The sequence below is a fragment of the Monopterus albus genome, unplaced genomic scaffold (genome assembly GCF_001952655.1).
Source record: "Monopterus albus unplaced genomic scaffold, M_albus_1.0 scaffold8.1, whole genome shotgun sequence".
In the NCBI taxonomy this organism is placed as follows: domain Eukaryota; kingdom Metazoa; phylum Chordata; class Actinopteri; order Synbranchiformes; family Synbranchidae; genus Monopterus; species Monopterus albus.
In genome coordinates, this window is record NW_018127888.1 from 3,179,388 (window position 1) to 3,195,732 (window position 16,345).

The 16,345-nt window shown below is 39.2% G+C and overlaps 1 protein-coding gene across 1 annotated transcript in view; it reads left to right on the forward strand.

Annotated features, from left to right (window-relative positions):
• Positions 1–4,662: 4,662 nt before the first annotated feature.
• The window catches only part of LOC109952033 (solute carrier family 12 member 9), a 48,085-nt gene continuing 36,402 nt past the window's right edge, over positions 4,663–16,345 (forward strand). Inside the window, exons 1-6 of the mRNA XM_020586874.1 lie at positions 4,663–5,278; positions 9,083–9,217; positions 9,693–9,830; positions 10,745–11,047; positions 12,619–12,726; positions 12,802–12,913. Coding sequence (XP_020442530.1) covers positions 5,059–5,278; positions 9,083–9,217; positions 9,693–9,830; positions 10,745–11,047; positions 12,619–12,726; positions 12,802–12,913 — 1,016 coding nt within the window. The 5' untranslated portion in view covers positions 4,663–5,058. The remainder of the gene's footprint in view (positions 5,279–9,082; positions 9,218–9,692; positions 9,831–10,744; positions 11,048–12,618; positions 12,727–12,801; positions 12,914–16,345) is intronic.

Here is a 16,345-nt window from a genome sequence, read left to right on the forward strand (position 1 = left end):
TGAAACATTGTATCGTGTTACAACAAAATGCATCATTTTAAGTTGAAATGTAATTAATACTGTGTTTTTAGTTCAAATTAGAGAATGTTTGTATGCTAACATTTTGGCTTGGACCCAAATATTCAACTATTTGGATATTCATTCGTTGGATGGATAATCGGTTTTCAGTTTTAGTGTTCGAATATTTGAGACAGCAGAAAATTTCAATGCAGTCTGAATACCTTGTTGCACTTATTAAATCAGTTAATGTCATGTCACAGCAACACTGTGATAGTTTATGTGTGTGTTCGGCCAGCTCCAGCAGAGGAGTGTGGAGGTGCTGGGGGCCCTCCAGGGTTTTCAGGACAGAGTGCAGGAGGCAAGTAAGCAGCAGACCACACTGCAATGTCAGACCTCACTACTGAAGAAACTGGAGAGTCACATCAGAAATGATGTGGACATTGTCCAGAGGCTTCATATACAGGTGAGGCACATGAACTTGAACAGCTGCAAACACATACAAAGTTGCTCTTCCTTGCTGTAAACACACTATACACACATACTGAAAACCACTATGCTGACCTGATACTATAGATATTAATCCATTCGATAAAGAAAGAAAGAAAAAAGATTACATAAGTAAATAATTCTTAAGTCAATATTCACATATTCATGTAAGTAATTTATAATAGAGATCATCAAGTAATTGACAGTTCACAGTTGAACAAAACTGTGCTGTTTACACCTAATAGGGCTAATTAGAAACCTTGTAGCCTCCAAAACAATTCACAGACACATAATGCTTCATTGATAAATGTCTGTACTGGTTCAGACAAACACTACATGCCTGTTAAACCCTATCATTTAGTGTATATTTATATCATTTTTCTTTGGGTCCTTACAGAATGGCACATACCATTCTGTAATACAGTATTGCTTCAACCAAACCAGCCTGAAGGAAGTACTGGAACAGTACCGACGGCTACTCAGCAAAAAACTGGAGCGTCTTGCTACTGACCTTCATGACAGTATGTGCAAAGCAGAACACAGGTCAACCAATACTAAAGGACCTTGAGGTTAATTTGACAAATGCAAATTAGCTTAGTAGTACAGCTGCGCTGTGTTGCCTAATAATTAATCCAAGACACAACTAGTCATCAGGAGTGGAACGGCACAATGTGGACTGAGAGGTTCTGTCATTTTGATGAAGAGCCCAGAAGGAAGGACTGGGCCAGGACTTGCATGAGGCGTTGTGGTGAAAATTATTGGTGGTTATGATGTTTACAGATACAAAGATGGATGACAGCATCCACCAGCCAGTGGCCAAAGGAGGTAGAAGTAGCTAGAGAGTAAGTTGAGTCAATTTTTATTTTTTCACCTCTTTATAAATATGCATTTACATCATTGCAGACTGATTTATCTATCTATCTATCTATCTATCTATCTGTTTGGCATGCCATAAAGTTCTTGAATCTATCTCTAAAAGTAAGTTCATCCTATCAAGAAACATTACTCAAGATAAGTTGATGTTTGCTAACCTACCAAGACTGAGACTGTTCAACCAGTCTCTTTAAACTGTCTGCATACTTGTTCTGTGTCTTCCCCGTGAAGGCTCACATTTGGTGCTGTGAGGTGTAACATCAGCATGTTAGCATGCTCAGAGTAACATGCTGATGTTTAGTAGATGCTAACTGTGCTAACCATCTTTATCTTGTGTTAGCACTAACATTGGCTAATTACTGTACCTGTATACTCATAGTACAACTGGGGCTGGTGGGAATGTTATTAGTTTAGCAGGTATTTGGTCATAAATCAAAGTCAGTAGTAGTCATCCACTGAGGTTTATAAAAATCTCATTGAAATCCACCTGTTAATGTTGAGATATTTTAGTCTGGACTAAAGTAAACATGGACCAACCTACAAACCTTCATTGCCATCCTTGGTTGCAAGGCTACACCAAAGGTACAAGAGTTAACTCAACATTGCTGGTACTCAGGTGAAGGTATTTGTATTGAAAGTAATATGTCCCTGTTTTAGATTCAAAGGTATAGTATAACCACATGAAATGGGGTTACTATAGTCAGTAATTACAAAGACATAATGAGCAATCAACTATTAGTGCCAAGACATTTTTACTAATAGGGGTTCAACATCTTTCAATTGAAACTAAAATGGTTGGAATGCTGTTTTCTTTTCTTGGCTTTATGTCAGACCCCCCACAATCATTTGTTTCCTTGTCAGGAAATGTTATTGTGCAATGACATTGTAACTTGCACTATACTAGTGCTAAAATGAGCATATCAAGGCAGTGCTGTTGGTAGTAACGCAATGTACAAGCAAATTAGTGAGTGTAGCACCCTCTGTGGGAGCTGGATGAGAGATGTTCTGTGTTGGATTCTACAGTTAACTGCTCACATGGGTCTGCTTATCTCTTTTTTCATCTTTGACTGTGTGGAGAAGGAGGAGAAATGTACTTTATTTGCATGTAAATGCCAATAAAATCTTTAAAATATTAAGCCAGTACAGCTCTAATACACTTTGTGATTGTGTTAAAGCTAAACCAAATGCCAACATTTACTCCTGGTTCACTGTTGATGATGTGAAAGTCAACTGTTAAACTGTGTAGAGTCTCAAACAGGGAAACTGTTGTGTTCTACTGCTACAGTAAATCCGTAAATGCATAATTAAATTATGACATGCTTTGTCTGATATCATAAGAAATATCAGTGTTGAAAATCCAAGTTGTATGAATGTACTGTATGTACACAGAAGGCATTTACTTTGTATGCTCTCTTTTTTAAAATACGGTATATCAACACTGTATATAGCCTAATACACATGCATTAATTGAAGTGTTTATCCAATAATACAGTATAGCTCTAATGTTTAAAAAAGTCAATAGACACTGCTAGGCAGGCCACTACACTGTTACACTCTTCTGGATTATTTTGATCATTTTTATCATAGTGTTAAATCGGTCATGTCTACGGAAACAAAAGCCCATTGACAATAAAGAAGTGAAAGAAAAGAAGGAACATGTCAGAACAGATCTCATAAAACTTTTACAATTGCACTGTATTCATAGTCCACACAATGGCACTGCTGCTCACCAGATAGCCTATACTAATTCTACTAGTTGTTTGTTTCTAGATGGCATGACAGGTCAGTAAAGAGGGTAATTATGTCTAATTTGAAGCAGTTCCAACTAACAGGTGGCCTAAAGTATAAATACAGCAAGAAACAGGGGAACTGAAAAACACTGGGAAATACAGGTGCTAGAAATATTTGTCAAATTACATAGAGAGACAAATTGGCAAGACAGAACTGGAAGTTGTATGATTTATTTCAAAACCAGTAAGATGTATTAGGCCCATAATGTGTGAAGCAATTCAATTTAATTCAGTTCAATTCAAATTTATTTGTATAGTCCCAAATTACAACAAAAATCATCTCAGGGTGTCTGTCTTTCCCAGTTTCCTACCTGTGCAATTACAATTTTCATGATATGCACATCACGTTGCTTTTTTACCAAGCAGCACTCTGTCGACTTTGCGCAGGCAGGTGTCTCCAGATGAAAATGGAGTGTTTCCAGGTAAATTTTGGGCATGCTGGTAATATGAGAGCGCACAAAGTGACTGCACCACTAACAAACAAAAGCCAAAACACCTCCCTGCTTTAATGAGAAGATCAAGTACAACCCTTTTGCTACTTGCACGGACCCTTGAACCATTTATCCTCATCAGCAAATTACCAAAATGAACATGGACACACCCAAACAATACTTGTGCCAGTACATCTTGATCAGATGCCGTGGATCTTCCAAAAAGGCCCCAGAGACACTGGGTGCCTATGCCACTGACCTTTGCCCCTATGTACAGCGTGGGTACCCAACATTTGACAACACCATGCTGGAAGAGCTTGCCCTCCAATCTTTCTTCCTAGGGCTCAGGTCAGAGCAGCTCAGGAGCACTCCGCGTCTACACACCATCCCCATGACCACAGCAGGGTGCTCGCCCAGGCTGAAGCACCGGCTGTGGCAGATGGACCCTAGCTATAGAAGGAAGAAGCACAAGCATGGTTGGTACTCCAAGGACCAGGACATCACCACACGACAGGCAGCAGCCCTGCCAGCCATTTCCATGAGCCCCAGACCCCTCTCCACCAGCTGCCCAGGAGCCACCAGAGTGACCTCAGCACCAGCGCAGCCCCCCAGTGCTTAAAGGACTTTGCTATGACTGTGGTTACTGAGGATAGTTAACTAGCCAGGTGGGGGCTGTGTAGCGTTGAGGATGGAGAGACACTTTGGTGGGGTCCACAGGATGCCCATGGGGAGAAGCACCTGGCGGGATCCCCCATAATGCCTCTCTGGGGCAGCTACTGTATATATGGTTGTGAGTTGACCCGATTGTTGTGTGTTCAGAGAGTGTGCTCTAGTTGATCTGAAAATGAGAAAAAGAAATGCCCTGGTCCCTGACCCTTCTTCACCCAGCTGGTGTTACAGTATGCTAGTCTATGTTATGCAGGATATGTATTATGATAATAAAAGCAGCTGAATTTGTGTTTGCTTTATAATCCCCCTAATAAAATACGGACTGTATATTGCACTTTTTTACTAAGTTGCTAGTAGCTTTTATTCTGAAAGTTATAAACGGAAGCTCTATGTGTGATTGAGGCGAGTTAACGTCGATACGTCACATAACGTTCGATTCATTAAGAGCCTTAGTGGCTAGATGTGAGGGTTGTGCGCGAGCTACTGATTGAAGTTTTAATGCTATATAAACGGACTGCTTGTTTTTATGTGCACGTTTACAGCGTTTGTTTTATTTTAGGTAATTTTATTAATGACAAAAGCACTTGACTGCTTAGCTATGTAGCTAGGTACGGTTGACTTTTTACAGGTCGGCAGCCAGGACCCAGGACGCGTCACTGATGAACCTTAACTAAACTAGCTAACTTAATCCGAAAGTAGAGCATTGAACACCTTTATTGTGTCGGAGATATTGGCGATTAGTGACAGCTCCCTCTGAAATTATCCAGAGTACTTTCTGAAGTGAGACGTGTCCAGAGGCAGGTTCCGATATGACAGAGCGGAATCCTCTTCTCAACTACCGTCTCTCCACCAGCGTCAATGAATCCGAGCTGCGGTCCCCGTCGAGCGTCCAGGCCCCGGAACAGCGCCCGGGAAGCCCAAGGCAGAGGTGTGCTCATCAACGGCAACCGAAGAAACTCTCCACATTCTTCGGCGTGGTGATCCCCACTTTGCTGTCAATGTTCGGCGTGGTAGTCTTTCTCAGAATCGGTGAGTGCTGATGAAGAAAGATGTCAGTAAATCAGTGCACACCGTTTTATGATTTCTGAACAACACATGCACGCCAAACCCCAGTCCAAATTCTGATATTTATGCCTCCTTGCTTTTTTTAAGCCAAGGTTTCAGTTGTAAAATATAACACTGGTGATTTTAGGAACCGCCGGTTGTGTCGGTATACAAGTCAGACATCACATTTGACTTTTATGTAATATTAACCTTGTTAATCTGTCAGATTAATCACTGAGGGCACTAGTGAGCAGTGTAAGCTACTTTAAAAAGCTGCCTGTATTTAAATCAAATGCTTGATAACATTATACTTACTTGCTTAACTGATTAATTCAGCACTTTTTTATAAAAGTGATCTAGAGTGAGAAGCAAATGAACTGCAGAGGGATTAAAAAACCATTTCTGAGGTGGTTAGTTTTTACTTTAGGTTTCAGACACCTGTTTGTGTGAAGTGCAAAGTGAGTCCAATCTGTATCCTATCAGAAAATCTAACATTTAGTTCAGTGAAAATACCACCAGCAGATGCACCTGGATTAATTTATAGGCAACCATTTATATTAAAGCCCTCAACATCTTCTGCAGTTTTGCATGTAACTGTGACCTGCGAGGGTGAATTTTCCCCTGGAGCAGGAGAGCATTTCCCTCCTTACTTATTTTGTTGGGTAATTGTCAAATATTTTTTCACTTTCTCTTGCAAAAGTGCTGTAATCTCAGCAGAAGCTTGTTAACATCATACACTATGGTTTCTGAAAATTGAGGTTGACATAATTTGTCCAGCTGAATGGACACATGAACAGGAAGGGATGAACTTAACAAGCCCAGTGTTAGTGATACAAAGAAAATGTGACATTTTGCTTGTAGGACATGTTAATAAGTAATTTTGGTCCGTGTGAATGGAGCAACTGAAAAATGCTAATGTGAATCTAGTAATCAACTGTCAAACCCAGGTTTCACATTTCTGCTGCCAGGGCACACAAAGAGACCACTGCCAATTGAGAAGCACAAAAACCAGACTTAACTGTGTCATCTCTTGTTTGTTATCACTTATGTGAGTGTTGTGCCTGTAGTGTGCTTTTCTCCCTTTTGTACACCGAAGTCGCCCGCCCCTGCCTCTGCCCCTGCCCCTGGCCCCAAGTCTCGTGAGATGTCAGCTGCTGCGCAGTGGACACACACGTAGTAGGTGGTGTGTGTAGATCTTTAGGCTGCTATTCTTGCACTGTGACTTTTCACTCTACACAGGAATTAACAGTGGTTTCATTGTGGATATGAAACTATTGTAAATGCATCTTAAATGTGTGCATGAAAAGACTTTTTAAAGTCAATCAGTTATACATTTATTATTATCCCTTAATGTATCCTAGTCAACCAACTTTGTGCTTCAAAGTTTTTCAAGGTTTCTTAAGATAGTAGTTAATGCTAAAACAAAACGTAGATTTAAAAAATACATTTATAAACTGTGCTTGATGCCTTCTAACTAACTTAGAATATTTGAGATGAGATCTTGGGTCCAATTCTTTGTGATCATGGCCAAAGCACTGCTGCTGATAAAAGGAGATCAAGAAACTATGCTGCTAGTTGTAGTCATTATACAGTACATAACTAGATACAGTGAAAGGTCACAGCAGCAGAACATTGTCATGATGTAAAGTAACACTGACCTCTTCTCCCACACTTTAACTACAAAGAGCAGATGTGAGAGTTTAGTTGATTTAATCACCCATAGCAGTTGAACTAGTTTGGTTACAAAACATGTTTGTGCATATTATATTAGGGAAGTGTATCAGGCTTTATTTATTGAGGGCTGCTTGAATTGCACCCAGATAGAAAACTGTCAAACTGACTCTGAGCTCTTGATCCGTACTCTAGCCTATAACGCCTCTATAGTATCAGGAATTGTCCTAAAGTTCAACATTTTGTCATAAAAGTATTGCTGGTAAGGACTACAGTAATATCTGTACTTCCTCAGAAAACTAAGGAACGCCCGCCTCCCCCAGACTCCATTGATAAACTTTTATAGATCAGCAATAGAGAGCATTCTGACCTATTGCTGCACCACATGGTTTAGTAGCTGTACAGTAGAAAACAGGAAAGATCTACAGCGGGTGGTTAGAGCAGCAGAAAAATCCATTGGCTCACCACTTCCCCCCCCCCTCAGTGATATTTATACAGAAAAGGCCAGATACAATACTCATTCTGGATACGGGCTGTTTACCCTATTGCCCTCTGGGAAAAGGTACAAAGTGATCAAATCCAGAACTAATAGATTCAAAAATAGCTTCTATCCTCAAGCCGTGAAATCTCTTACACCATCGGTTTCTGCCCTTAACATATGAGTGTAATAACTTGGTTTTGTTCCATGGAGGGAGGTATCATGGATTATGGAAAGTGCAATAACTAGGTCTGGCTTGCATACTTATTGCTTATGGCTTGCATTGTTGCTATCATAGTCATAGGTATAATAATGCTATCATCTAGATATAATTATTTATTGTATAACATAATAATGTGGTTTTATACAGGATTTTAAAAGTGTTTTTATATTTTTTTTATTTATTTGTTTTTTTTCCTGTGCTTTTATTATATTGTCATTTGGTACTTTTGCCGATGTATGAGAGTGTTGCCAAACTTAATTTTATTGTTGTTACTAAGTAATAATAATAATAATAATAATAATTAACTTTAACTTAACTTAAGAAATGTCTTCCTTCAGACACTGAATTAAATAATGTTGCCTTTCAGGTGATGTGTCATGACTTCATCCCAAATCCACACTACACTGTCTACTCAAGGCTATACACTATGTACTACATACTAATTGTCATAGTTTTAATTTTAGCTGTTTGTATACACAGGTATAAACATACTTCCAGAGAATGATACAAGTGATGTTGGTTAAAGTGCAGCTTTGAAACGTTACTGCTAGTTAATCTTTTACAAGGAGAGATCATAATGTTTTACTAAGATTTAATACCTTTTTTTCTGTTTTGTAGAATGTTTTTGGAGTTGTTTTACCACCACCCACAATTTATTTAAATGTTTTCTAGCTTTAAACAGCTATTTTATTTCCTTTGTACATCTGCACATTGATGTTGTATCGGTAGCGTCTCATCTTTAGTCGTCATTGTTCGTCATCGTTTTCATCATGAATATGAAAGCTGCCTCTACTGCTCACTCCTAACTGATTGAGGAATCATGTGGAGCTCTTCTCATTAGTTCAGGAGTTTAAACTAAGTCTGAATAACATTTTGCATGTCACTTACTCTTAATTTTAAAAATCTGAGCAAAATTATATCTTACAATTTTGACCCACTTAAGATCAACACTTTACTCCACCTGCTATATAGAGTACATAGCCAGATCCTTTATTTCTCTTTCTTGTTTACCTCTCTTTGAAAATGTAAGTATTTATTTAGGAACTGGGCATTTTCTGGTGCAAATAATTACATATGTAAGCACTAAAGACATGAAGAGGAACCTAGAGTCATTTTCAACAGGAGATTTCAGTTTTACATTGAGAGGCTGGACTCTTGTGATGAGTCACTGTGTGTACTTTTTTTTTAAATGATGTTTTTCAGAAATGTATGCACCATAAACTGCAACCAGTGTGTATTGTGGGTCTTGCGCTACACCGAAAGCTCACATCATCTGTACTGTGTTGTGGGCTCTGTCCAAGAAAATTTCAGTTCCTCTTTCTGCCAGACAGGCTTTTCCTGCCAACGTCAAACTTATTCCTTCACCCAGTGGATCCTCAGTTTTTTGTCTTACTGTTCTTGTGTTTCGTCTGTACAGGGTTTATAGTGGGACAGTCTGGATTGTACCAAAGTATCGCCATGTTCCTGGTGGCCTACTTCATCATCTCTATGACCGTGCTGTCAGTCTGTGCCATCTCCACCAATGGCGCCCTGGATGCTGGGGGAGCCTACTGTATCCTGTTCACACAAACCACCATCACAGGACGTCAGCATACGACTGTCTCAGTACATCACTGGTCAAGAGACAGCGGCTTCAGTTATTAAAACTGGCCTTACTGGCAGAAAGGCCACTATTTAACCTTTGAACAGTTTATTTGTTATTTCTTTCTGTTTCCAGCCTTTAGGCAAAGCCAAGATAACCATCTACTGGCTGTAGCTTCATATCTGACAAGTGGTATTTTTTTATTTTTTTATTTTTTTATCTACCTCCATAGTAAGAAAGCAAATTACTGTAAGTGAATTTTACAAAATGTCAGACTGCTCCTTTCTTTTTTTCCCTAAGCAAAGCTTAAGTTGACCAGAAACTAACCACTTATAAAAGAGGCGTCCACTGAAAACATCTTTATGTCAGTGATGGCAAGGTCCTAAAAACTATTTGTGTTTGTTTTCACAACAAAACAAGTGTACTTTGCCTTAACTTCACTCAGACATGATCAGCCGAGCGCTGGGTCCAGAGTTTGGTGGCAGCATCGGCATCATGTTCTTCCTGGCTAATGTGTGCGGCAGCGCTCTGTATGTGCTGGGTCTGGTTGAGGCCATCGTGGCCACCTTCGGAGTGCCAGAAGGTGAGTTTGATTTTAACAGCTTGTAAAATGGCTCCATATCGGCATGTCTTTGCGTTCTGGATGAAAACATGTCAGCGTTTCTTGTTTTCATAACCATTCCTACATTCTCATAAGATTTGTTGAGGTGTTTTTTAGAGGAAGTCGAGTAATATTAGCTTTGTTTATATACAGTGATTTTTGACGAGGGAATGCATATACTGCAACCGCCTTATCAAAATGGAAGATTACTTTTCCAAGCTGAGAAAATTCGCAAATCTGGACTTTCAATCAAAACATTTTTGACAGTCTGGACATTTTTGTCCAGAAGGATCTTCTTTATTGAGAACATTTGTTTTAATATTGGATTCGAACGGTAAAAGGGTTTGTAATACATACCAGCTAACAAATGGATTTCGTGTACAAGTAAAGGTAAGACCATAAACTTTTATAATTTCTAGTTAGAAATAAGCTCAATTGGAATAAATTTTAACCTCAAATTAAATATGGGTCACGTTTGTGTGAAGAATGCTGATATGAGATATAAAACATAATGCATTGTCTGTTAACAGACAATTTGTATTTGTAAATCTGACAGTAAAAGAGTTAGTGCCTCACCAGCTGTCAACCTCACTGCACGTCACTGCTGCAACTATATAGGTGTAAAACTGGAGCAAAGCTCAGACATTGTACTCTGGGTAAATGAAGCATGCAAAATGGTGAGTTTTGGTTGCAGGACAGTTTTACTGAAGGAAAGTCATTTTAGTTTATTCCTGTGAAAAAGGTTTTAAACTTCACCTATTCATGTTTTGTTATAACATTATGATCATGAACATATTTGTTGACTCATTTTTAAGTACTGTATTAACAAAACCTTTTCTTTGTCTTTTCCCTTGTGGCCTTCTGTTGGACGCCTCACACATCTTGTCCACTCATAGATGGGACTCCGGGCACCCTTTACCAGGTCCTGCCGTCAGGCTACTGGTGGTCGCTGCTTTATGCCACCGCTATCGCCCTGCTCTGCCTGCTTGTGTGCCTGGTTGGAGCCCACATCTACGCCAAAACCACCTTCATCATCTTCCTTGTGGTTATGTTTGTCCTCATTACTATCTTCATCAGCTTCTTTGCTGTTGGGCCTCACAGCATCACCCTTCCCAGCTCTGCTGCACTCAGAAATGGAACACCCACCACAGCCAACTTTACTGGCTTCAAGTTGAACACGCTGAAGGGGAACCTGGAGGGTAAGATGAAGGAGGCTGGGCCAAAAACAGAATATAGCCACAAATTACTTCTCTCAGGGTGTGCTCATACTGTCCGTTAATAAAATAATAGGTTACAGATTAAAAACCCTGTAGAAGACAAGGAAAAGTGTTCTGAACTGTCTGAAAATGTACCACGGTTTGGTTGTAGTACTGGGCTACATCACTAGTTCAGCCTTATTTACTTTGTTTTTAATTCAAAACTACCCTGGCCATTGGTTTAATAGAAACAAAAAGGGTGTAGGATGTTGAAATTTTAAGTGACAGTATTGTTTTGTTATCCTAAAACAATTTATTGCTCTACCACCCAATTTATTTTAATCTTATAGCATTTACGGGTCACAGTTGTTAAAAATCCTGTTATTGTGGGGAAAAAATCACTTGATTCAGTGTGAATGAATTAATAATTAAATTGTTGCTTAATGGAAAAATGGCCTCAGTGACAGATTTCACGGTTCATGTACTGTATTACCAGCTCTGGTAGTCAGATGTGGTCAGAGTTGCAGTGTGCATGTTCTGGAACTCAATAGAACATTAGTATGACACTCAAAACACTCCTCTCTGCCCACCCCTCCCCTTTCCTGCTTCTTTACACTCTTGACCTTCATCCTCGTCGTGTATGCAGTGTCAGCTAATGCAAAAATCGGGAACTTGCTAGAGCTGTGTACAGTGCCAGTGCTGTGTCTCACTCTTGCTACTGGTTGTTCCCAGTGGCCTCACGCAATGTTGCAATAAAAAAAAAATTCCCTAATGTGTCATAAAAGAGATGTCTGTAAAAATGTTTACAAGGCTCCTTCGGTAGCAGACGAGATAGGTTTTTACTCTTTGTTATGAATTTTTAATCATAGAGGTTTTATATTTGTAAAACTTTCACAGAGTCCAGATAACTGTGCTATATTTTTGTGACATCATTCCACTGTACATTCCAGAGAGGCTGATAATGGACCCGGCGGCTCTCTGGTGGCAGTGTTTTCTGAAAATACATAATCTTTTCCTGCATTTTTGGCAGCAGACAAATGTTTAGATGGATCTGTAATTAGATGTTGTACACATTCTGTGGTTTTTAATTTCCACAGAAAACTGCCTATGCACTTGATTCTGTGTGCAGGGATTTATATCCAGACACATGATTGCTAAGCTAAATGTTGTAACTCTGGCATGCACCCTGGCACCAATGAGAAACTCCAGGTAAAATGTTACTGTTCATTGATAGAAAACGCTGATTGAATTTTTGGGATGTTACTCATGATCCCAGCGATATCTATTTTCTCAAATATTGGTATGTTGTCTCAAATACAAAAACCAGAGGACCTCTAATGGCTGTAAAAATGATTTTAGGCTTCTACAGTTAGATCCAACATCCTGTGATTGAGGAGTGCTCTGTAAACAGCACAAACATTTGTAGAGAACAGTTTCCTCAGATGCTGTAAAACATGGTGGTTTGGTGGTGAACAAAGCAGCGTCTAGCAACAACTCGGACTAAACTTGCTGCTAGAAGACAGATGATGTTGATAAATGCATAGTGAATTATTTGTTGTTCTCTGTTCCCACAGCAAACTACACTGTGGATTATACAACAGGAAAGATAATGACCTTTGCCACCGTATTTGCTGTGATGTTTAACGGCTGCACCGGCATCATGGCTGGTTCTAACATGTCAGGTAGGCGTGACAGTTATTAAATATATGTGTAGCCTGATTATCTGTTTATGATTATCAATTACACCTGTCTATTAGGTGATCTGAAACATCCCAGCTACTCCATCCCCCGTGGCACCATCACAGCTGTCATCTTCACCTTCATCATCTACAACGTGCTCAGTGTTTTGGTGGCCTGCTCCTGTGACCGGTCAGTAACACACACATGTATATACAGGAATTGTATAATTTACATCTACAAACAAAAGACAGTAAAGCAGCTCGTAGTTGAACATTAATTCACACAGATCCGAACAAGTTAATTAAAACTTTGAGCTGATGAAAGTACAGTGCATTAGTAATAGACGTTGGCATGTTTTGTTTTCAGCACATGAAATCCAATTCGTAGTGGCTATCAGATAATGCAGACAGGGTTCATTTTCTGCTTCACCAAACAGAAATGGAGCCTCAGTGGAGGCTGATCTCAAAACCATTTGTTCCAAATGGATGTTATCCAACACCAGGTGTCAGTTAATCAATCAGCCACTGTAGCGTGCATGAATGCAAAAGGACAAAATAATGTAAACATATGACTGTGTGCAAGAATGCCATCTTAAAGAGATTTATAATATCATTTGAATTGTAGGCCTTATAAAGTCTTAAGTGTGATTGTGATGGGTCTTCAAAGTTGTTGATCATACCTACCTTGATTATTTTTAACATTAAGTTGATGTTACTTCTGTTGCATTAATGTCAGTCATTCTTTTATGGATTTTAGGGAAAATGTTTAGGTGATATCTTAGCACCATGGTACATGGCTTTATGTCGTAGTTTATGTACACTATGCATTTTCATGAGTTTGAAAAAACACCTCCAGTAAAGCACAAATCTCACCTTTTTTGTGGCTTGTTCTAGTGTTTTGGCATCTTCTTCCCTTTATTCTGTTGTACCAAACAGCACTATGCTCGTTACTGCCCCTGGTGGTTGGGGAGATACCCATTACATTTATATACATTATACAAAAACACTTATTTATTACATAGTAAGGGGAATTTTTCATATTTTTTTTTATTTGTAATATTGTCATAAATATTGTATCGTGGACTTTTTATTTTGGCAGTATCGTACCTTGAATTTTTGGTATCGTCGCATCCCTGTTTGTCAGTAGGCAAGCTAGAGTTCTGGTAAAGTGTAAGCATGCAGCTAACAGTCTCTCAGGGACATATGGACTCACTTTATGTCTTTAAGTTTAGAGCTGTAAAATATTTGAGTCCTTAATGTTGCAGTTGGTACTTACTTCCTTCTATTTATTTGTCCTCCCTGTCCCTCTATCTGTCTCTTTCTGTCTGTCTTTTGCTGAGTGCCAGAGATCAGTATTGATGTAGCTCTAAAGCGAGTGTTGCCAAGGTGCTAAATAGACATGACAGGGCTATAAAAGAGCATCAGAGATCAATACTGCCATCATTTACCCTGCTGCATTGTCCTCCCTGTGGCTGCCTACCACACACTCACTGATAAGAGAGTACTTTAACACACTTTCTCTACCCCTGCAGTACTCTGTCTTTCCTCCTGGAATCACACACATTGCATTAGAGCTGTGATGGTCAACACAGCAGTGCAGGGGCCAGGGCTTTTAGTGTGGAGTTTGCATGTTCTGGTTTGTTTGTTCTGTTCTGTTTTCTTTGTGCACTCCAGGTTTCTCCCACAGTCCAAAGACATGCAGGTTAGGTTATTTGGATACTCTGTATTGCCTATAGGTGTAAATTTGGTTGTAGGTGTCAGCCCTGGGATAGACTGGTGACCTGTCCAGGGTGCACCCCCTCTCTTGTTTATAATGGAAACAGTCAATCAAAGAGGTCGACAGTTAGGAAAAATAAATTGTTAAAATAGATGTATAAAAGGACAGTTTAAATAGCTACATATACTAGGACACAGTTCAAATAGTCAGAAAAAGGGTTTTGGATTAATTATTGAAATAGCTAAATATTGTAGCTCACAAATTCAGACTTGACCAAACCAACCTAAACAATGACAGTTCAGTTGTATGAGAACAGTGTGGGGGCTCGGCCTTCCTCATGGGGACCAGATGCTCTATTTAGGATAAGTCTCCAGGAAATTGATGCAAGTTGATGTGATGCAGAGTGTGAACTAACTCTGCATCGACACAATATCTGGGCATGAGACACAGTGACTCCCAGGGTCTGCGAGTGTGTGTGTGTGTGTGTTTAGGACCTGCATATCTTAATTAAATGATCAGTGGAGATTTGTTCATTGAGATCTACAGTAATGCCGTGTGTGTGTGTGTGAAAGCTTGTGCATCTCTGTGTCCAATGTTTCTGCTTAACTCTGGTCATCTGTCTGCTGAGAGAAAATGTAAGATTCTTTTAATAAAGGTGGGATAGAAAATGAATCATCAGTCTGGGCAAAGCTTTTGGTTATAAAATACAGAAGACATAAGCACACGTGTAAAATCCTGTTTTAATGGTTTAATGGCTGGGATGTGACTCGCTGTCTTATCTCCAGTTGGCTTGGGTTTGTTTGTTTTATTGAGGCTGACCGGAACTGAATACGAGTGTTATTGTTCTGGAGACATATATGGTCATTTCTCGGAAGCTCCAGGAAAACTGCCAGTGTATGTCCTTTTTAGTGCAGTCGTTTCTGTTCATCCACATATAGGTCACATTTCTGACATGATTATTTTTTATTGCTGGTTAATGTAAGAACAAAAAAAATGAAAGTGAAATTAATAATTTAAAACTTAAACCACATATTTTAATTGAGTAATTTGCCTTTTCTTTCTCAGAGAGGCGTTTTTGCATTTCATATATGAATTTCATAATATGATCATTTCTCCTCTGCTCTGTAATGGCTGGCATTTACTGCTTTCAATGCCCTAGATTAAAACAGCAGCCTGATTTTTGCACTGTGTGGGGGGGGGGGAAATGCTCCCAGACAATACTTGACACCTACCTTCACCAGAATGCACCCACTGTCTGGCCATTGTTAGGAGATAAGTGGGTCAGCGGTGACAGTAACAGGTCCCATTGCTGAGCAGCCTATTAATATCCAGCTTTTTTTATTCTAGGGGAGCAGATAGAAATACATTACCTGTTTGGAAATAGTTTGTTGCAGTGTATTTTGTCTTCTGTTAAACATTTACATTCATCGTTTCTACAACATTAGGTGCATCATAAAACCTTCTTGTAAGCACATTAGGAGGTGACCAATATTCATCATGGCACAAGACCTCAGGTATTTTTTCAAGTCCAAGTAGTTGTGGAAAGGAGTTTTAAAAAAGGCCATCCATTATGAATATAAGATTATTATGCTTTTTATTGAGCCTGTATTTAACCAGGAAACAATATCTCCTCTTTTATAAAGTGTAAGATTCTGTGAAAATTATTCTGAACTATTTTTATTAATAGAATTGTTATTCATTGGTTTTGCTCTAAAAGCATGGGCGATCAATATGAAGAGAAACAAAAACCATGAGGCAAAAAAAAAAAAATCATCTTACAATTATCTCACACGACCAGTTGTTCCTGCAGATGTCAAATAACACACTGTAACACAAGGATGTGACAGACTGGCATCATTTTTTTTAATCATTAAATTATGCAAACATGCCGGCTAACCAAATTAT